This window comes from Mobula hypostoma, chromosome 3, assembly GCF_963921235.1.
Source record: "Mobula hypostoma chromosome 3, sMobHyp1.1, whole genome shotgun sequence".
NCBI classification, from domain to species: domain Eukaryota; kingdom Metazoa; phylum Chordata; class Chondrichthyes; order Myliobatiformes; family Myliobatidae; genus Mobula; species Mobula hypostoma.
In genome coordinates, this window is record NC_086099.1 from 165,430,853 (window position 1) to 165,454,461 (window position 23,609).

At 40.8% G+C, this 23,609-nt stretch overlaps 1 protein-coding gene across 2 annotated transcripts in view; it reads right to left on the reverse strand.

The window, feature by feature from the left end:
• LOC134344369 (E3 ubiquitin-protein ligase HECW1-like) overlaps positions 1–23,609 on the reverse strand; it is a 485,729-nt gene that overhangs the window by 164,444 nt on the left and 297,676 nt on the right. For both annotated transcript variants that reach the window (XM_063044047.1, XM_063044048.1), the window contains one exon: positions 8,041–8,142. In XM_063044047.1, the coding sequence (XP_062900117.1) occupies positions 8,041–8,142 (102 nt within the window). The remainder of the gene's footprint in view (positions 1–8,040; positions 8,143–23,609) is intronic.

A 23,609-nucleotide genomic window follows, 5' to 3' on the forward strand; every position in this document is an offset into this window, starting at 1 on the left:
GGAAAAGATATTAAAAAAATTTCTCTCGAGAAGCTGAAGTAAGCTACCGGCTCCCCTACTCTTTATTGGCAATCTTTCTAACTGTAACACTTCTTCAGTCACAACCCTCATGGTGGCACAATGGTGAGAGATGGCAATCTGAGAATAGGATGAGGAATATGTACAAAATCAGCCGCAGGATCCTGTGTATATATCCAATATGAAACCACTAAGTCAATGCTAAATCTATGTACATTATTGGTCAGTTTTAGTGCATTCACTTTAGGAAAGATGACTTACGTAATTTAGGAAAGTGAGCAGCCTTTGATCTCTGGAGTTCTGCTCTGAAGAATATTGAATAAGTTTTATAGCCACTAGAGTACCAATGTAATGTTAGTGATCAAGAACTCCACAAATTTCCAGATATAACCTTGTTTTGTTTATGTATAGACCACTTTTCAGCGAGAGGTGGTCGGGGATTGTTATTATGGCTGTGTTTTGCTGCAGGTGGGGGTGGGGTGGGGTGGGATTTTGGAGTCTGTGAGTTTTGTTTCTTTTCATTTTTTGTGCCAGTTGGGGGGAGTTGATGTCTTTTCTTTCATCAACACCCATGGTCTTTCTGTATTTAATGGCTATCTGGAGAAGAAAAATATCGGAGTTGTATCCTACACGCATACTTTGACAACAAAATGAATCTTATTGCAAGGACAAAAACGCAATTCCAAATGATGTTAAGGCTCAGTCAGATGAATGTCTGCTGTGGCAGTATTTGCATACTATTATTTCCTGTAAGGCATAACCTAACAGTACAAAGGCTGTGATGCTTCACCCCCAGATGGGTTCAATGCATTTTATGCATGGTTTGAAAGGGAGAATAAAACAGTACCTGTGTGAATCTCTGCAGCGACCCTTTGATATCTGTCATTGAGGCAAGAGGGTGAAACCTTGCAAAGCATCAGTCTCAATGGTGTACCCGGTGGGGTACAGAAAACCTGTGCTGACTATCTGATGGGAGTGTTCAAGGACATCTTCAACCTTTCACTGCTGCAGTCCGAGGTTCCCATCTGTTTCAATAGGGCATCAATCATACTGGTGCATAAGGTGAACAGGGTGAGCTGCCTCAAAAACTATCACTCAATAGAACTTGCATCTACTATGATGAAGTGCTTAGAGGTCAGTCATGGCTGGAAATAACTCTACCTAATGAAGAACCTGGAGACCCTGCAATTTGCCTGTTGCCACAACAAGCCTAGAGCAGATGTCTCACTGGGGTGTGAGACTGAAGACTCAATGGCTCTCCACTCAGCCCTGGACTACTTGGAGAACCGCAATACCCATGTCAGACTGCTGTTCATTGATTAGAGCTCAGCGTTCTACACGATCATACCTTCAGTACTTGTACCAATCAACAAGCTTCAAAACGTAGGCTCTGTACCTCCCTCTGCAACTGGATCCTTGACTTCCTCAGCCACAGCAGATTGGAAATAACATCATCTCCTCACTGACAATCAACACAGGTGCACCTCATGGATGGGTACTTAATCTCTCTACACTCACGACTGAGTGGCTAGGCACAGCTCAAACGCCATCTATAGATTTGCCAATGACACAACTGCTGTTGCCAGGATCTCAGATGGTGACGAGGAGGCATAAAAACGTAAGATAGATTGGCTGGTTGAGTTGTGTCGCAACAACAACCTCTCACTCAATGTCAGTAAATCCAAGGAATTGATTGTGGACTTCAAGAGGGCGAAGCTGGGAAAACACACACCAGTCCTGACTGAGGAGTCAGCAGCTTCATGTTCCTGGGCATCAGCATTTCAGAGGATCAATCTCAGGCCCAACATATTGACCAGCATCGAGAATATGTTCAAAAGGTGGTGCCTGAAGGTGGCATCCATCAGTAAGGACCCCCACCACCCCGGACAGCCGCCATCTTATTGTTACCACCAGCAAGGAGGTACACAAGGCTGAAGACACATACCCAATGATTTAGGAATAGGTTCTTCCCCTCTCTCATCAGATTTCAGAATGCTCTGTGAATTCACAAACATTACCTCAATATTTTGCTTTCTTTTTGTGCTATTTATCTTTATATATTACTTATCGTAAATTATATAAAATCTTATATGTATTACACTGTACTGCTGCTGCAAATCAGCTTACTTTATGATAAACATCAGTGATAATGGGCGCCACAGTAGCGTAGCGGATAGCACAACGCTATTACAGCTCAGGGTGTTCTGGAGTTCAGAGTTCAATTCCAGTGCCTTTCTGTGAAGAGTCTCTGTGCATCCTCCCTACAGAATCCATGGGCTTCCTCTGTGTCCCCCGGTTTCCACCCACTGTCCAAAGACTTACTGGGTACGTTAATTGGCCATTGTAAAATGTCCCGTAATTCGGTTAGCGCTAAATTGGGTTTGTCGGGGGATGCTGGGGTGTCGTGGCTTGAAGGGCTGGGAGGCCCCACTCTGCACTGTGTCACAAAACAAACAAACAAATAAACCTGATTCTGATTTATTCTCAGTTCACGATTCAACACTAAAAATCTTTGCCAGCTTTGGAGAACAAGAGGAAAGGCATATCATCTGTCAAAGGCTTGCAACGGAATTGTGTTGGTGGGACTTGTTCTGGCTCTCACACAACAACCTATCATGTCATTCAAAGCCTTGCTATCAGGCTCTGTGGCCATTTGGGCCAGCAAGAAAGGCCTGCTGTTTCCAGAAAAAATAACTTTGGATGGATGGAGAAAATGGAGAGGAAGTGTGGGCAGCAAGCTTCTGATAAAATCTGGCTCCATAAATTTTCATGGCCCAATAGAATGCCATTGTAATGGTGGGTTTCATAGTGCAGGAAGGAGCTATAAAATGTAGAGATCAAGGACTGATATCACTGAAGTGTTTGAGATTAATAGAGTCATTTTTAAAGTTGTTGACAAGAGAAACTACTCTGGTGGAGAACAACATTATCTAGTTTGTTTGTCATTCAAAAATAATATCAGGAAGTACATCTTTACACAAAAGCTAATAGAATTGTGACCTCTCTCACTTCCAAATAAAAAGCATGTTTTGAAAATAGAAACATAGAAACATAGAAAATAGGTGCAGGAGTAGGCCATTCGGCCCTTCGAGCCTGCACCGCCATTTATTATGATCATGGCTGATCATCCAACTCAGAACCCCACCCCAGCCTTCCCTCCATACCCCCTGACCCCTGTAGCCACAAGGGCCATATCTAACTCCCTCTTAAACATAGCCAATGAACTGGCCTCAACAGTTTGCTGTGGCAGAGAATTCCACAGATTCACCACTCTCTGTGTGAAGAAGTTTTTCCTAATCTCGGTCCTAAAAGGCTTCCCCTCTATCCTCAAACTGTGACCCCTCGTTCTGGACTTCCCCAACATCGGGAACAATCTTCCTGCATCTAGCCTGCCCAATCCCTTTAGGATCTTATACGTTTCAATCAGATCCCCCCTCAATCTTCTAAATTCCAACGAGTACAAGCCCAGTTCATCCAGTCTTTCTTCATATGAAAGTCCTGCCATCCCAGGAATCAATCTGGTGAACCTTCTTTGTACTCCCTCTATGGCAAAGATGTCTTTCCTCAGATTAGGGGACCAAAACTGCACACAATACTCCAGGTGTGGTCTCACCAAGGCCTTGTACAACTGCAGTAGTACCTCCCTGCTCCTGTACTCGAATCCTCTCGCTATAAATGCCAGCATACCATTCGCCTTTTTCACCGCCTGCTGTACCTGCATGCCCACTTTCAATGACTGGTGTATAATGACACCCAGGTCTCGTTGCACCTCCCCCTTTCCTAATCGGCCACCATTCAGATAATAATCTGTTTTCCTATTTTTGCCACCAAAGTGGATAACTTCACATTTATCCACATTAAATTGCATCTGCCATGAGTTTGCCCACTCACCCAACCTATCCAAGTCACCCTGCATCCTCTTAGCATCCTCCTCACTGCTAACACTGCCACCCAGCTTCGTGTCATCCGCAAACTTGGAGATGCTGCATTTAATTCCCTCATCCAAGTCATTAATATATATTGTAAACAACTGGGGTCCCAGCACTGAGCCTTGCGGTACCCCACTAGTCACCGCCTGCCATTCTGAAAAGGTCCCGTTTATTCCCACTCTTTGCTTCCTGTCTGCTAACCAATTCTCCACCCACACCAATACCTTACACCCAATACCGTGTGCTTTAAGTTTGCACACTAATCTCCTGTGTGGGACCTTGTCAAAAGCCTTTTGAAAATCCAAATATACCACATCCACTGGTTCTCCCCTATCCACTCTACTAGTTACATCCTCAAAAAATTCTATGAGATTCGTCAGACATGATTTTCCTTTCACAAATCCATGCTGACTTTGTCCGATCATTTCTCCGCTTTCCAAATGTGCTGTTATCACATCCTTGATAACTGACTCCAGCAGTTTCCCCACCACCGACGTTAGGCTAACTGGTCTATAATTCCCCGGTTTCTCTCTTCCTCCTTTTTTAAAAATTGGGGTTACATTAGCCACCCTCCAATCCTCAGGAACTAGTCCAGAATCTAACGAGTTTTGAAAAATTATCACTAATGCATCCACTATTTCTTGGGCTACTTCCTTAAGCACTCTAGGATGCAGACCATCTGGCCCTGGGGATTTATCTGCCTTCAATCCCTTCAATTTATCTAACACCACTTCCCTACTAACATGTATTTCACTCAGTTCCTCCATCTCACTGGACCCTCTGTCCCTTACTATTTCTGGAAGATTATTTATGTCCTCCTTAGTGAAGACAGAACCAAAGTAATTATTCAATTGGTCTGCCATGTCCTTGCTCCCCATAATCAATTCACCTGTTTCTGTCTGCAGGGGACCTACATTTGTCTTTACCAGTCTTTTCCTTTTTACAATCTATAAAAGCTTTTACCGTCTGTTTTTATGTTCTCTGCCAGTTTTCTCTCATAATCTTTTTTCCCCTTCCTAATTAAGCCCTTTGTCCTCCTCTGCTGAACTCTGAATTTCTCCCAGTCCTCAGGTGAGCCACTTTCTCTGGCTAATTTGTATGCTACTTCTTTGGAATTGATACTATCCCTAATTTCTCTTGTCAGCCACGGGTGCACTACCTTCCTTGATTTATTCTTTTGCCAAACTGGGATGAACAATTGTTGTAGTTCATCCATGCAACCTATAAATGCTTGCCATTGCATATCCACCGTCAATCCTGTAAGTGTCATTTGCCAGTCTATCTTAGCTAATTCACGTCTCATACCTTCAAAGTTACCCCTCTTTAAGTTCAGAACCTTTGTTTTGATAAAATGTTTTGATAAATATCGCTAACATTTCAGAAATATTTAAAAATGATTAAATATTGAAATAAAAGAAACAAACACCAAAACTTGTTTTAAGATCTTCAAACACCTGTAAGTAATTAAAACATTAAACAAAATTCTAATAACTAAAATATACTACAGACCTTTACTTTCTCTTCTTTCTAACAGCCCTGCAATTCCCATTCAAAAAAATGAGCTCATGGTTCATGGGCCATATACAGTAAATGCCAGTGAATCTCAGTAAACTCAGGACACTATGAACAGTAAATTAGGGACTTCAGCCTTTATAGACTGCTTGCCCCAAAGCTGAGAGAAAAAAATGTACCCTCATAATGACGACGAAGTATGTTCTCTCGCAAACAATTTTGATGAAAGTTCGTTGTCGGAAGCATGAACTCTGTTTCTCTCTCTGTTGATGCTACCCTAAGCTGTTACTTCCAGAATTTCCTGATTTTATTTAAAAAGTTGATTTCTTTAAAAAGTACTAGTTGAGATGCTTCTTGAAATCAAAGGAGAAGATAGTTATTTAAGTTCAAGAAAGGATGTTAACCGGAGAACTGACAGTAAAATGGCAGTACTGGCATCACATTATCAAGCATTGCTTAACGTGATATATCTATGCTGCAGATGTTGCATGTGCTCTCTAATGGTGTTACAGCATTTGGACTGATCTTCCCCACAAAGGTATGTCCCCCACCTGGAGTTACAAGTCACTCGTAAGGCCCCATAATGGCCAGCAGCAATCCCAGTTTCTCAACAGTCAGCACAATTATCGAAGTATATGCAAAGTAACTTTACATTAATGAACAGGGTCCTAAATTTTGCTATGGAATGATCATCAACTTCAAAATCGTTTTTGTTACACTGGACTTTGAAGCAAATTTCACAGTTTTCTCTGGAGGCTGTAATTATGCGGTTCTATGTATTAAAATCAAATAATGTAGTTAACCTGAGAATACACCGGGACATTAACCTCTTGTTACTCCTATCATGACCACATCTAATATTTCATCAATTGTATGATAGGGAAAAATTAAAGCAGATATATGTGTAATCTTCTGCACTCTGCTTTTAAAGTCACTTTTCTGTCTTTGTAAACACGAGGAATTCTGCAGATGCTGGAAATTCAAGCAACACACATTAAAGTTGCTGGCCGAGACCCTTTGTCAGGACTAACTGAAGGAAGAGCTAGTAAGAGATTTGATAGTGGGAGGGGGAGGGGGAGATCCAAAATGATAGGAGAAGACAGGACGGGGAGGGATGGAGCCAAGAGCTGGACAGGTGATTGGCAAAAGGGGTATGAGAGGATCATGGGACAGGAAGCCCAGGGAGAAGGAAAAGGGGAAGGGGGGGAACCCAGAGGGTGGGCAAGGGGTATAATCAGAGGGACAGAGGGAGAAAAAAGGAGAGAGAGAGAAAGAATGTGTGTATATAAATAAATAACGGATGAGGTACGAGGGGGAGATGGGGCATTAGCGGAAGTTAGAGAAGTCGATGTTCATGCCATCAGGTTGGAGGCTACCCAGACGGAATATAAGGTGTTGTTCCTCCAACCTGAGTGTGGCTTCATCTTTACAGTAGAGGAGGCCGTGGATAGACATATCAGAATGGGAATGGGATGTGGAATTAAAATGTGTGGCCACTGGGAGATCCTGCTTTCTCTGGCGGACAGAGTGTAGGTGTTCAGCAAAATGATCTCCCAGTCTGCGTCGGGTCTCGCCAATATATAGAAGGTCTTTGGTTGTGTTATAAGCACATCTGCTGCTAAAATAACTTTTCTGAATCTGTCAGAATGTCATGATATGTTAATTTTTGTCACTGAGGGAAATGGAACCAACATGCGCTTTTCATGTTGAATGGTAACTGTCCTAGAAGGCTGGAAGATGGATACATATTGTCCACTGGTGCAAAGTGAAATGGAGGAAAGGGCAGCACATATGATCATGACAGCAACCAATGCCAGGATCCAATTAGGGAGAGGGTGATGGATTTACCAGTTTACCTATTAATCAACAGCAATAGCTTATCTTTGATTTTAAAGGATGACAATCAAAAGTATGTGAAAATATGTTACTTTCCTTAACTGTATCCCTCAGACAACAATAAAGTTCTCAGTGAAATGAAAACATATTTCACATGCCTTGACAATATGGAATCCAAGCAAATGATATCTATTCTAAAGATTGCCATTGAGTCAAATAACCTAGTACTGGAAACTTTAGAACCTCCTTATCTTAGTAGCAGAGGTCAATTATGAATTGCACTCATTTTTGAGTTCCAAGGTCCTTTGTAAATGTGATCACCATTTAATGTAAAACAGACCGATGCATCTTTGGTGAACTTTTTTTGTTCATAACTGATCAAACTGCCTAGTCTTAAGATCAAACAGCCACTTTTGCAGATTTTATACATTTTGTTTCTTAAAATGTGCCTTTTTTGCCAAACATACAATTTGATAATCAAAGCATAACATACATCTTCTGTAATATTTAAAAAGTTGCACATATTTAACAAAAGAACTGGAGATTTTTCTTAGTAGATGCTGGTCTTTGTTTAGATAGATTTCTTGTGAAGAAGTGCAAGCATTTTATTCATTAGCTAATTATCAGTTCAAATGATCTGAGTTGATTCAAAATGAATATAATCAATAGATTCAGAATGAATATAGTCAATATGCTTCCTGCACTGATAACACAACAAAAAGATTACAAAGAAATTAAAGCTTACTGGGAGGAAGGGGCTCATCGATGGTAGGGTAACGGTTGCTGTCTTGTCTCAAAGAAGGCAGCTGATTTATTGTCTGAGCACAGTGTGGTAAAGGGATATCACCTACAAGAGGAAAAATGTATTCAAAAATTATTTTGCTTTACATTAATGCAATAAACTATTAAATATTTTCTTTGTCCCAGTAATTATAAAAATAGCTGATGCAAGTGCAAAGCTGGGAAATTATACTCATGCTGAATTTTAATAACACAGGCCTAGATTTTGTGGTCAATGGCAAGACATCTTTGCTCACCACTGACCTAAGAAGGATGACCACACTTACCTTGCAAGGATTTCAAAAGGACAACTTCCTGTAAAATATTGGCTCCCAGCCTAGTAGCAGAGGGTCCTCTGCACATAAATCCCATTCAGCTCAGAGCAAACCCAAGGAAAAAAATTATGAAACTTCAGAGGTAGGTTTAATTGTCAGTCAAAAGCTGTCAAAATTGCATGAATGCTTTTGACATTGAGAAGCAATCAAAAACATTTCAATTGATTTTTATGAAGTGACTGAACATTAAAAAAATTAAAAGTTAAATACAATGAAAGGCAAATCAAAACTATTTAAAGAAACTAAAACAATTCCAAACATACATTTACTCATTCCTCTCCACTCATAAGAATTGAGATGCTATTTATATGCTGTGGCTACCTTGGCACAGGTTATTTGTGTGGATGCCCTACAGAAAGAAATGGGTACCTGCCACAGTTTCATACTCCCTAATGTACTTCGCAAGAGGTCCATTGGCAGACCACAGTCAGAAAAATGCAGACAGCCTGCTCCCAGTAAGTTTGGGCATCCTCAGAGTACCCCTGTGACTGTTTTCCTCAATAATAAGTATACTGCTTTGGATCCTGTTGGAGAAGAATGAACTACCAGGGAGAAGCCGCGGTGACCTGGTGACTGTCTCTGTGGCTGGGAAGGGAAGGATGGGGGAAAGACGAGGAGTGCAGTAGTGATAGGGGAGTCCATAATGAGAGGAGCAGATAGCAGATTCTGTGGATGTGAAGGACACACCCTCTCAGGTGCCAGGGCCAGGGATGTCTCCGTTTGGGTCCACAGCATTCTAAAGGGGGAGGGAGAACAGCATAAGGCTGTGGTACACATTGGAACCAATGATATAGACAAAGAAGGGAGGAGGTCCTGAAGTGAGAATATGGGGAATTAGGTAGAAAGCTGAAAACAGAACCTCCAGGGTAGTAGTCTCTGGATTGCCGCCTGCGCCATGCGCCAGTGAGGATACGAACAGGATGATTTGGTAGATGAATATGTGGCTGAAGATTTGGTGCAGAGATCACAATTCTGGATCATTGGGATCTTTTCTGGGGAAGGAGTGACCAGTAATAAAAGGACGGGTTACACCTGAACCTGAGGGGGACCAATATCATTGCAGACAGGTTTGCTAGAATTGTTGGGGGATTTAGCAGGGGGATGGGAAGGGAATTGGAGTGATAGGGCTGAGATGTGGGCAGTTGGAATACAAGTAGATGCAGTGTGTAGTGAGACTGTCAGGAAGGACAGGCAGATGATAGGGCAAAATTAAAGTCAATGGGATGAGTTCAATTGTAATAGGGGGCCAAATTTGAAAAGGGTGATGAATAGAGGACTAAAGGTGTGATATTTGAATGCACGCAGTATACAGAATAAGGTAGAAGACCTTGTATCGCAGTTAGAGATTGGCAGATATGATGTTGTTTGCATCGCTGAGTTGTGGTTGGAAAAAAGATACATTTGGGGGTTTAACATCCAAAGATGCACATTGTATTGAAAGGACAGGCAATTATGCGTGGCTCTGCTGGTAAAAAGTTAAATCAATTCCTTACACAGAGATGACATAGGATCGGAAGGTGTAGAATCCTTGTCGGTGGAAATAAGAAACTACAAGGGTAAAAAGACCTTGACAGGAGTTATATACAGAACTCCAAATAGTAACCAAGATGTAGACTACAAATTATAACGGGAGATAGAAAAGGAATGTAAAAAGGGCAATGTTGTGACAATCATGGGGATTTCAATATGCAGGCAGATTGGGAAAATCAGGTTGGTGCTGGATTCCAAGAGAAGGAATTTGTAGAATGCCTACAAGATGACTTTTTAGAGCAGCTTGTGGTTCAGCCCACCAATGGAAAGGCAATTCTGGATTAGGTATTGTGTAATGAACCATATTTGATTAAGAAACTTGAAAAGAAATCCTTAGAGCACAGTTATCATACTATGATAAAATTCACCCTGCAGTTTGTGAACGAAACGTCAAAATCATATGTATCAGTATTGCAGTGGAGTAAAGGGAATTACAGAGGCACTAAGCAAGGAGCTGTCCAGAGTTGATTGGAAGAGGACACCAGCAGTGATGACAGCAAGACAGCAGTGGCTGAAGTTTCTGGGAGTAATTTGGAAGGCATAGGAAAGACACATCCCAAAGATGAAGAAGTATTCTAAAGGGAGGATGAGGCAACCATGGCTGACAAGGGAAGTCAAAGAGAGCACAAAAGCAAAAGAGGGCATATAATATAGCAAAATTAGTGGGAAGGTGGCGGATTGGGAAGCTTTTAAAAACCAACAAAAGGCAACTAAAAATTCACCATGACAGAAAAGATGGAATATGAAGGTAAGCTGGCCAATAACATAAAAGAGGATAACAAAAGTTTTTTTTTCCAGATATATGAAGAGTAAAAGGGAGGTGGGAGATGACGCTGGGACATGGCTGCAAATGACGCTGGAGGGGTAATTACAGGGGACAAAGAAATGGCAGACAAACTTAATAATTGTTCTGCATCAGTCCTTACTGTGGAAGACACTAGCAAAATGTCAAAAATGCATGAGAGTCAGGATAAAGAAGTGAATGTTGTTGCTATTACTAAGTAGAAAGTGCTTGAGAAGCTGAAAGGTCATATGGACCAGATGAACAACACCCCAAGGTTATGAAAGAGGTAGCTGAAGAGATCATGGAGGCTTTAGTAATGATCTTTCAAGAATTACTAGATTCTGGAATGGTTTCAGAGGGCTGAAAATTGCAAATATCACTTCACTCTTTAAGAAGGGAGGGAGAACAGAAGAAAGGATATTCTAGGTCAGTTAGTCTGACTTCAGTGGTTGGGTAGATGTTGGAGTCTATTATTAAGGATGAGGTTTTGGGGTACTTGGAGGCACATGACAAAATAGGCCAAAATCAGAATGGTTTCCTTAAGGGAAAACCTTGCCTTCCAAATCTGTTGGAATTCTTTGGGAAAATAACAGGCAGGATGGACAAAGGGAATCCATGGATATTGCATACTTGGATTTTCAAAAGGCCGTAGACAAGGCGCCACACATGAGGCTGCCTAACAAGCTATGAGCCCAAGGTATTACAAGAAAGATTCTAGCATGTGGATAAAGCAGTGGCTGATTGGCAGGAGGCAAAGAATGGGAATAAAGGGAGCCTTTTCTGGTTGGCTGCTGGTGACTAGTGGTGTTCCACAAGGGTCTGTATTGGGACCAATTCTTTTCATGCTATATGTCAGTGATTTGGATATGGAATAGATGGCTTTGTTGCAAAATTTGCCAACGATACGAAGACAGGTGGAGGGGCAGGTAGTTCTGAGGAAATAGAGAGGCTACAGAAGGACTTAGAGAGATTAGATGAATGGGCAAAGAAGTGGCAGATGGAATACAATGTTGGGAAATGTGTGGTCATGCACTTTGGTAAAAGAAAATAAAAGGGTTGACTATTTTCTAAATGGAGAGACAAAACAAAAATCTGAGGTGCAAAGGGATTTGGAAGTCCTTGTGCCGGATTCCCTAAAGGTTTATTTGCAGATTGAGTCAGTGGTGAGGGAGGCAAAAGTGATGTTTGCATTCATTTCAAGAGATCTAGAATATAAAAGAAGGATGTAATGTTGAGACTTTATAAAGCACTGGTGAGGCCTCACCTGGAGTATTGTGAGCAGTTTTCGGCCCCTTACAAAGGATGTGCTGAAATTGGAGAGGGTTCAAAAGGAGGTTCACAAAAATGATTCCAGGATTAAATGGCTAGTCATATGAAGAGCATTTGATGGCTCTGGGCCTGTTTTCACTGGAATTCAGAAGAATGAGGGATGACCTCATTGAAACCTATTGAATGGTGAAAGGCCTCGATCGGGTGGATGTGGAGAGAATGTTTCCTATGGTGGGAGTGTCAAAGAGCAGAGGATACAGCCTCAGAGTAGAGGAGCGTCCTTTTAGAACACAGGTGAGGACGAATTCCTTTAACCAGAGAGTAGTAAATCAGTGGAGCCCAAGTATTTATGTATATTTAAGGCAGAGGTTGATAAGTTCTTGACTGGTTAGGGCCTGATGAGATATGGGGGGGGGGCGCGGAGCGGTGTGGAGGCAGGGGTTGGGGCTGAGAGGGAAAATGAATTAGCCATGATGAAATGGTGGAGTAGACTCAATGGGCCAAATGGCCTAATTCTGCTCCTACATCATATGGTCTAAGATTGGCTGACCAGCTGAAGGCAAAGTGGAAATAAAGGGAGCCTTTTCTAGTTGGCTGCTGATGACTAGTAGGGTGCCGCGGGGCTCATTGTTGGGACGACTCATTTCATGTTATATGTCAATGGTTTCTATGAAGGAATCGATGGATTTGCGGCCAAGTTTGCAGATGATACAAAGATAGATGGAGGGGCAGGTGGTGTGGAGGAAGCAGAAGGACTTAAACAGACTGGGGGAATGGGTAAAGACATGGTAGATGGAATATAGTGTATGGAAATGCAATGGTCATGCAGTTTGATAGAAGGGATAAAGGCCTGGACTATTTTATAAATGGGGTGAAAGCTCAAAAATCAAAGGTACAAAGGGACTTGGGAGTCCTTATGCAGGATTCTCTAAAGGTTAACTTGCAGGTTGAGTCAGTGGTAAGGAAAGCAAATGCAATGTTAGCATACATTTCGAGTGGAATAACAAGGATGTAATGGTGAGGCTTTATAAGGCATTGGTCAGACTGCATTTGGAGATTTGTAAGCAGTTTTGGGCACCTTATCTAAAAAAGATGTGCTGGCATTAGAGAGGGTCCAGAGGTGATTCACAAAAATGATCCTAAGAATGAAAGGTGTTTGATGGCTCTGGGCCTATATGCACTGGAGTTTTGAAGAATGAGGGGGGATCTCATCGAAACCTATTGAATATTGAAAGATTTAGATAGAGTGGATGTGGAGACAATGTTTCCAAGAGTGGCTGAGTCTACAACCACAGGACACAACCTCAGAATAGAAGGACATCTATTTAGAACAGAGGTGAGGAAAAATTCCTTTGGTGGTGTGTTTGTGGACTTCATTGTCACAGACGACTGTGCAGGTCAAAATATTGGGTATATTTAAGGCAGCGGATGATAGGTTCTTGATTAATCAGGGAGTCAAAAGTTACAGAGAGAAGGCAGAAGGATGGGGTTGAGAGGGATAATAAATTTAGGAATGGTGGAGCAGAATCAGTGGACCAAATGGCCGAATTCTGCTCCTCTGTCTTTTGGTCAAATAGCAGACTCTTAGACATGGGAATGCACACAATTCCACACAGATCTGTCAGTATTTGGGGCATTAATTAGTGAAGGAAATCATATTCTGGCAATAGGACTGGTACTGGAGATACGGTGGCCTCTAACATTATACCATTATTTTAAAAGGGAACAAGGCCTAAACCAAGGCCAGATAGTTTAACTTTGGCAGTGGACAAATTATTGGGAACAGTACAAAGATTCTGTTAGTAAGTAATAGATTAATCAGAGGTAGCCAGTGTACAGTAATAAGGGAAGGTCATGCTTGACTAATAACTCAATTATTTGTGGAATTAACTTGGAAGGTTGATTTGGTAGAAGTATTTGATATAGTGTAAATCAGGAGTTCCCAAGCTGGGGTCCACAGACTCTTTGGTTAATGGTAGAGGTCCATGCCACAAAAAGGGTTGGGAAACCCTGGTCTAAATGGATTAGACGTGAAAGGCAATATTTGAAAGATATTTTTGTTAAAGGAAAGCTGTTACCAGTGTGGTGTTTCACTGGACTCATTATTTCATCCCTTACACTCAGTGATTACTTTATCAGATACACTTGTATACCCGTTCATAAATACAAATACCTAATCTGCCAATTATCTGGCAGCAACACAATGCATAAAAGCTTGCAGACATGGTCATGAGGTTCATTTGTTCAAACCGAAAATCAGAATGGGGAAGTAATGTGGCTTTGAATAGGATTGTTGGCGCCAAACAGGGTGGTTTGAGTATCTCAGAAACTGCTGATCTCCTGGGATTTTCACACACAACCATCTCTGGAGTTTACAGAGAATGGTGCAAAAAACAAAAAAAAATCCAGAGTTGCATTTCTGTGGGTGAAAATGCCTTGTTAATGACAGAGATCAGAGGCAGTTCCAAGACTGGTTCAAGCTGACAAGAAGGCAAGAATAACTCAAATAACCATGCATTACGATAGTAGTGTGCAGAAGAGCATCCTTGAACATACAGCATGTCGAACTCCAGCAGCAAAAGACCACTAACGTACACTTAGTGGCCATTTAATGAAGTACACCTAATAAAGTGGCCACAGAGTGTATGTTGAGGAATTAGAACCCAAATGCAGGGGATTGATAAGGAAGTTTGCAGGTGATTTAAGTAAAGGCAATATACTTGTGAGTGAGGAAGAAAACATTAGACTGCAGGAAGACATCAATCCTCTGGTCAGTTGGCAAAAAGATTACGTCAAATTTAGGTCAGAGAGTTGCAAGTTAATGCCTTTGGGAGATGTAACAAAGTGGGAGATGTAAACTACCAAGACAGGTCAATAGGTTAATTAAAAACACATATGGGATGCTTTCCCTTATTGACCGAACTGGATAAATGTAAGAGCTGGCTAGCTGTGCTAGTACTGGAGACTACTCCAATTGGACAATTGCTGGTTACAACATTATAAGTAGAACACCCTGGTAAAGGTCTTACTGCTAGTGCTGCAGGGTATTTCATGGAATGGCCTTTCTGTAGACACAGTGTTTGGGTTACTACTGGAGATAAGGGATGCTTAGGAATGTGGGCCATCCAATCAGGAGAGTGGAATGGGGAGAAGGTTCTGGAGAAGGCTGGAGAAGCGGTTTTGTGACTGACGCTGGTGGTGAGTCTTTGTCTTTGTCTGGCGGAAGATGAAGAGAGGACGCTGAAGAGAACCGGGCGTGGGATTCTATTGTGAGGAAACGTGATTCGATGGAGCCGAGGCACAGAGGTCTGCTGAGGATTGGTGAATATAGCTTTTGGAAGATTTGAGCTCCAACCTCTGCACGTATGACTGTTTAATTATAATGGGCCCTTTTGTTTTTTCTTTCTTTTCTTTACTAACTCTTTGGTTAAGTTGATGTTCACAAATATACTTCTTTATAATTGTATGCAGTGTGCAATATGTTATTTTATGCTGACTGGCTTTTGCAGGGCAATAAATCACACAGCATTCTCACAAACCGGTCTGGGTGGGTGAGACATCCCTACTCCACAGATTTGGCAGGACCAAAGTCATTTATGCCCTAGATGCTCAAAGCCGGACAAAGGTGGGCTCTTGCCACGGAATCCAGTGACTGTTACCGAGGGGGTAACAAGCCACATTTCCAGGGATGCCCAGAAAGAGGGGGTTTCATAAGAAGGTACTTACGAAACCAGAAAATTGTTGTTTTAGGGAACAATTGGGTAAGCTGGGGTTGTATTTTTTTGAACACAAAAGAGGAGGCTGAGGAGTCATTTGATTAAGGGGCCAGGTTACAGTGGATAGGAAGAGCTCGGTTCTGACAGCCAATGAGTCAAAATAAAAACAACAAAGGGCAGAGATTTAAAGTAATTGGTATGGGGATTAGAGGGGAGATGGGGGAAAATGTTTTTACTCAAAGGATGGTGGATCTGCTAATTCACTGCCCTGAAGGGTAGTGGAAGCAGAGTCCTACAACTCACCTAAACGGCACTTGAAAGCCGTGGCCTGCAGGGCTGCAGGTCAAGATATGGAAGGGAGGCTGGGGATTGCCAACTCACCAACTGAAGGAGGCAACAGAATTCAAATGGCCCACGTTATAAATTTTCCATGATTCTATAATGGTGAATCAGTCAGTCTTGTCAAACCAAAGGAATGACAGTGCTGCATATATGGAATGAGTTAGCAGAGAACAGAGTTGAGGTAGGTACAAAAACAACATTTAAAAGATATTTGGATAACTACATGGATAGGAAAGATTTAGACGGATGCAGGCAAACTTCGGGAAATGGGACTAGATTAGATGTCAGCATCGACGAGCTGTGTGGAAGGACCTGTTTCTGTGCTGTATTAGTTTATGAAAGCATTAGTTAAGTGCCTTCAGCAAGGTATTTAATAAGGTACCCTATGCCAGGCTTATTGAGAAAGTAAGGAGGCATGGGATCCAAGGGGCATTGCTTTGTGGATCCAGAGCTGGCTTGCCCACAGAAGGCAAAGAGTGGTTGTAGATGGGTCATATTCTGTATGGAGGTCGGTGACCAGTGGTGTGCCTCAGGGATCTGTTCTGGGACCCCTACTCTTTGTGATTTTTATAAATGACCTGGATGAGGAACTGGAGGGATGGGTTAGTAAATTTGCTGATGATGCAAAGGTTGGGTGTATTGTGGATAGTGTGGAGGGCTGTCAAAGTTTACAGCCGGACAATGATAGGATGCAAAACCGGGCTGGGAAGTGACAGATGGAGTCCAACCCAGATAAGTGTGAGGTGGTTCATTTTGGCAGGTCAAATATGATGGCAGAATATAGCATTAATGGTAAGACTCTTGGCAGTGTGAAGGATCAGAGGAATCTTGGGGTCCGAGTCCATAGGGCACTCAAAGCTGCTGCGCAGATTGACTTTGTGGTTAAGAAGGCATACGGTGTATTGGCCTTCATTAACTGTGAAATTGAATTTAGGAGCCGAGAGGTAATGGTACAGCTATATAGGACCCTGGTCAGACCCCACTTGGAGTACTGTGCTCAATTCTGGTCGCCTCACTACAGGAAAGATGTGGAAACCATAGAAAGGGTGCAGAGGAGATTTACAAGGATGTTGTCTGTATTGGGGAGCATGCCTTATGAGAATAGGTTGAGTGAATTTGGCCTTTTCTCCTTGGAGCAATGGAGGATGAGAGGTGACCTGGTAGGGATGTACAAGATAATGAGAGGCATTGATCGTGTGGATAGTCAGAAGCTTTCTCCCAGGGTTGAAATGGCTAGCATGAGAGGGCATAGTTTTAAGGTGCTTGGAAGTAGGTACAGAGGAGATGTCAGGGTAAGTTTTTTAAAAAATGCAGAGAGTGGTGAGTGCGTGGAATGGGCTGCTAGCGGCGGTGGTGGAGGCAGAAACAATAGGGTCTTTTAAGAGACATGGAGCTTAGAAAAATAGAGGGCTATGGGTAAACCTAGGTAGTTCTAAGGTCAGGACATGTTCAGCACAGCTTTGTGGGCCGAAGGGCCTGTATTGTGCTGTAGATTTTCTATGTTTCTATGACTACGAATAATGTTAAAATGATCTTGAGAATATCAAGATTCTCAACTGAAAACTATAGAATGAAAGTGCCAATGGTTTGGTTATTGTAGCGTAGATGAAATGTTGATAATAACATCTTACAAAAATGGTTTACTGGACAAGAAAGATTATATTCTGTTATTGCTCTCTAAAAGGCCAATTTTCAATATTATTTTATCCACTTGATATTCTTAAACTGTATGCAATAATACAGCAGCTTGACTACATTACAGACTTGAGGGTTCCTTGCTAGATATCATATATAAAATATTTAGCGGTCTCATAATAGTAAATGGGGAATATTACAAAAAAGATGAGTTAACAACTTGCACTTATGTCACGTTTTCCTTGGACCAGTAGGAAAACATCCCAATATGCTGACAGAAATCCATTGTAAATGAGAAGTTTGAGAGGTTTCATGAAAATATAAGACTGCAACATTATATTTACACTAAGAAGTCTTATAACCATTATTTCTATCGAGTGCAGTTCCAAAGTCATTGAGATCTCTGCACTCACCCTAACATCCTGGAACTGGGAAAAAGTAAATATGATATGGTAATTCACACTGCTGTTCTTCACCAAGTGCAGTCAAATGAAGGATTTCAGCCTGAAACATTCCCTGTCCACTTTCTCTCCATAGGTTCTTGCCTGATCCACTGAGAATCTCCAGCATTTTTTGCATTTCTTACGATCCCTTTGTTTTGAATAACTTGTGGTTAAACCCTACTTGGTTCATTTGACTCAATAGAAACGGCAACTTGGATGAATACCAATGGTAATTGGTGCTTGTTGAAACCTAATCCGAGCCAAAATCATTCCCTTCAGCAGAACAGGGAAAAAATACTGCATGCAAGAGAAGCAAGACCTAATGGTCGTTCAGCTAACCAAACAGGTGAAGCTTACAACTTGCAAATCAGAATATTATTGGAATTATCTGCTTTGGTTAAAAGAAAAAAAATAAGGAAAATGTATTTTTCTGATCCAATAAAAATGCACCTGGAATTTCTGAGCATTTAAAAGGAATTTCCTTACTTTTCAGCAGGAGATGGGGAAACTGGATATTTTCTAGAAATTTCAATTGTTGTCATTCCTTTGAGTTTCTGCTGACTTCCTATATAAATTAAAATAGGAGATTGGGGAACTGCATAGAAATTCTAGCCCATAATAAGCAATTAAAACATTCTGCTCAGTCTGGATTATTTGCAGAGTAAAGACTAAAAGCACCAGGGAACTAACCAGATCTGACATAAAATATTAATGCCCAGATAGTTTGTGAAGTCCTTGGGACAACTTTTGATCACCTCTTTAACTAGTACTAAGTCTAGCTCCATAGATAGTCTTATGTGTAGTTTCTTTAATATTTTCCATTACTTTTTGTGCGTATGTTATTTAAGGAAAAAGTGGATTTATGTGGTACTTTATATGCTCACCCATGCTGCTTCACAGAGAGGCATCTTTAAGAAATCCAACCTGACACAGGGAACAAGGCAGCCCATAAACTGCAACGTGACAACGGCCAGGTCATCTATTCATGAAGAATAAACATGGACTTGGGCTCTAGGAGAAATTTCCTGGACCTGATATCATAAGATCTTATTTAATTGTGAGGGAAATGTGACCTCAATTAACATTTCAGCCTGAAGATAAACTCCGAAAGTCCCATGAACCTTCACAGGGGAAACAGCAAAGGTTCTGAATTCAAATCACCAAGTTGGTGTTTCACCCTCAAACTTCTGAATCATACGTTTGAGCAGAACCACGGAATCAAAGGTGTTGCCTACATAAGGATGGAATTTTACTGTCAGCGAATGTGAACCACTTGAGTCAACAGGATGCAGAGTAGAACTCCCTACGTTTCGCTAACATGTCTTTGTCCGAGTCCCTCAACTGTTTTCTATTGCACCATGTCCTCATTGGCCAAGCTGTAGATATTGAATAGAACATTCACAGTAAATTATCAAACATTTTAAGCCATAGGATAATAGGTTCCAGGAATTGATTGACTATTTACCAATACTTTTTCTGTATTGAATGTAAGCTTTCAGTTTGGCATTGTGAACTGGAACTGAACACAAGTCTTTGAGTCAAAATGCAATGCCAGATTTCCCACTACTTTTAGTATCTATACACTGGCTACATAGATATCTACATACTATATAATGCAAAGTTACTAAGCAACCTGATCTAAATAAAACAAATCCTAGTTTGATCAGATTATCCAAAGAGATCAGAAATTTTAACCAGTTTAGTAAGATTTTGGCATGAAACCACAGAACTGGATAACAGTCAGTGAAATCATTGTCCCAAATAAAAGGGCAGAGGGGTAGCTATGGGGCTAATTAGTCTAATGTCAGTGATGGATAAAAACCATCAAAGATCATTCTAAAGGACAAAATTAATTTTCATTTGGAGAAGTATATTTTACTAACCTCCACATATTTGTTAAATTACTCTCAGACCAAAGTACTCTTTGATGAAATTAAGAGAGGGCTGAAAGGACTGTGTATTTTCAGTTGTACATGTGGATTTTCAAAAACTATCCGATCAAATATAATATAATAAGTTACAGGGATAGGTTGAATGAGTTAGCACTTTATTCCCTGGAGTGCAGGAGAATGAGGGGAGATCTTATACAAAATTATGAAGCGTGAATGTACGCAGACTTTTCCCCCTCAGGTTGGGTGAGATTAGAACTAGAGGTTACAGGTTTAGGGTGGAAGGTTAAACATTTAAGGGGAATCTGAAGGGTACTACACTAAGAGGGCTGAACGAGCTGCCAGTGGAAGTGGTAGATTAAAGTTCAATTGTAACACTTAAAAGACGTAACACTTAAAAGAAGTGTGGATAGGTACATGGGTGAGCAGTATGGAGGGCTACAGTCTGACAACAGGTAGATGGGACTAGGCAGAAGACCTGGCTGGCACAGCTTAGATTGCTCAAAGGATCTGTTTCTGTGCTGTAGCACTGTATGAATTTATAACATTACATTTGAAAAGCCAAAGCATATAGTTCTCAATGGTCAGTGTGATTTGGATACAAAATCAACTAAGGGATAATAGACATGCCAGTAGAGAAGAGATGGTTTTCTGAAGAGGGAGGGGGAATAAGTCCTGAAGTCCTTAGGGGACTTCAGGACATATTGCTTTTTTTTTGTTAGATTTGTGGAGCATATGAAATTCAGCAACATGGCAGTAGGTAGGATGGTAAAAATGCTTTAGAAGGACGGCTGCAGTACACTACTGCAATGAGCAGCACATGTGATTCACGGAGAGAAGGGCCTGGGGTTGATGTGTACTAATCTTAAAGGTTTATGGGACATCTCCATTAGTAAATAAATATAACAACTACAAAAAAGCAGATATGTTAAACCTTTACAATCAATGATTGGAACTCAATTTATCTTTCATAGTTCCTAATGGCACAGAAGGATGGCATTTTGGTCCATTAAATCTATACTGTTCCTTGACTTGGATGGCTGGATATGAAAAGAAAAATAAATCATTTGAATTTTCAAAATGCAAATAGTTGGGTATTTGAGTAAGGTTGATTTGGGAAGATACAGGGAGGTTAAATGTGATATCTTTTCATAAAACCAATATAAGTATGATATAACAAAAGGCCCTTTTCCTTCTACAAGATTCTGACTATTTGATCCCTTACACTTCCTGGTCTTTTTACTATTAAGAATGCATTCAAAGCTGATTTAAATTGTTGCAACTCATTCTTCACCAAATTGAAATCCTATCTACCAATGGATTTTGCCAACTCATTTGATTTATGTCCTTCTGTAATTTTATGCCCTCATCCACATAACCTTCTAACTCAAGGCCATCTGCAAATTTAATACAACACACATTATTACAAGGTAAGCAGGTGGTTATTTAATACTCTGGTGAAAAGGAATTTCTTCTCCTATAAGACTGTGAATCACTGGAATTCTCTATCTCAAGTGTAAGTTATATTAAAGTCAGGAGTTAGACAACTTTAATGAGAGATCAGGGAAAATCAGGACCATAGAAAACTGGCACAGAAGATGAGTTGATGCTTTCTGATGTTTATATTGAAAGGCCTGAGATCTCATGTGGTCTACTTCTGCTCCTACTTTCTTGTGCTCTTGCATTTTATGTCATCTCATCAATAATTTAAGATTTATGAAGCCAAGTTCACAGTAGAAATCCACAGATAATGTATTTTTTCTACACCTTGTCAATTGAAGATTTCATTTCCATTTTCTACAAATCCATCCCTGAGAGGCAAGGGGAACACAGGGTTGGTTAGGGCAGGACGTGTATAATCTGTGCTTTCATTGTGTCACATATGATTCATCCGAACCAAGATATGCAATGAAGAATAAAGCAGCATAGTGTGATATTTGGTAGAACTTTTACAGATAAGAATGTTGGTTGTCATGTGCATCAAAGGCATTTTTAAGGCCACTTTGAAAATAACATAACAGTATCACTGTTTCTGCGCACACCCAGATTAGCATCCTTGACATAGACATTGGTACTGCTTGGAGATTTTGATGAGGTAACATCACCCTAATGCTGCACATTTGAAAAACTGAAAAGTCTGGATCATATACAACGAGCCAGCAAAACAAAGCCAAAGTTGTTTGGTCTCCTGAATCTTGCACATCTCCGAGGAATAAGAAAGATCCCATCATTCATCAAATTTCTATAATTTAAAGCAGATTAACATTGTCTTTCCTATTTACTTCAATAAAAAACAACTGATCACAGTAAATTACTATTTTATAGCCATTGCACCAAATGAGAAACAAAAGCCAGTAGTAGACAAGGAATAAGTCTTTGTAAGAGATTAAAGAATCAGTCACTATATAAAAAACAAAACTAATATGCCACTTGTGTCAGAAATAGACAACCAATAGAACTGTTCAAGATAACTGAAAATGCTTTTAGCAAGAAGATTATTTTGGATTAATAACCCAAAACCAAACTTGTAGAATAATATATCACATTAAAAATCAATTCCTTAAAAGTCAATTTAAAATCACTGTGATTTTCCTTTCTTTGAACTTTACTTTGTGGTTTGAAGCTTCAGTTTTGCTATCTTTGCAGAACGCCATTAACTTCCGCGTGTGATATGTGATGCCCTGGAGTGTGACTCTGGCCCCAAGACCAAAACCATGAAACACATCTCATCTACTTGCTTACTAAAATGTGTTGCAAGAGGCAGCTCATTTCTACCTCAGGAGAATTTTGATTGGCCTGAAAGGTTCGGCAGCTAAGAGTGAGGCCTTAGATTCCATATAAAAGTAGAAAGGGTGTCACTGTCCGACATTATTCTGTGAATTTGACATGCTGCATTTTCCAAGCACCACTTGTTTCTTCTCAGGCTATGATCTCAGTAACAACAGTCATCTGGTCCAGTAATGCTCCTCTTTACATTCAAGCCCCTTTGCCCCTTGAGCCGATGCACCATTTAAAAGGAACAAAACATAATCTGGGACTTAAATACATAACTCATCAAATATATCAGTCTCAAATTTACAATTAATATCTAATCAGCATTAATTATACAAACTCCTAAATCTCTACCAACATCTTGTGTGTGAAATTATTTCCTAACTTCGCTACATATATTTTCGTAGAACACCAGAGGCCTTTTATCCCGAGTCAATGCCCATCCATAGAGCAATCTCACTTCCCCACTTTTTTTCATCGTCACGGCATTCCCACGAATTTTATCATTTTTAGCTTTTAAATCCACGCTGCTTTGGGACATGGGAGAAAACTGCAGCTACAGGAGGAAACCCACATGGTCACTAGGAGAATGAGCAAACTCTATACAGACAGTATCTGCAGTTTGAGTTGATCTCAGGTAGCCTGAATTGTAAGGCAGAAATTTACTATCTGTGCCAGTGCTGAAAACTCCGGGTCTAATTAAACAGTAATATTAAGGCTTCCCAATAAGGGGAAATAATTTCCACTCTCTGGCCGAGTAGCCCCCACTAATACATTAAATGCTTCAATTAATTTGCTGCCACAAAATGCAGCCTTAGA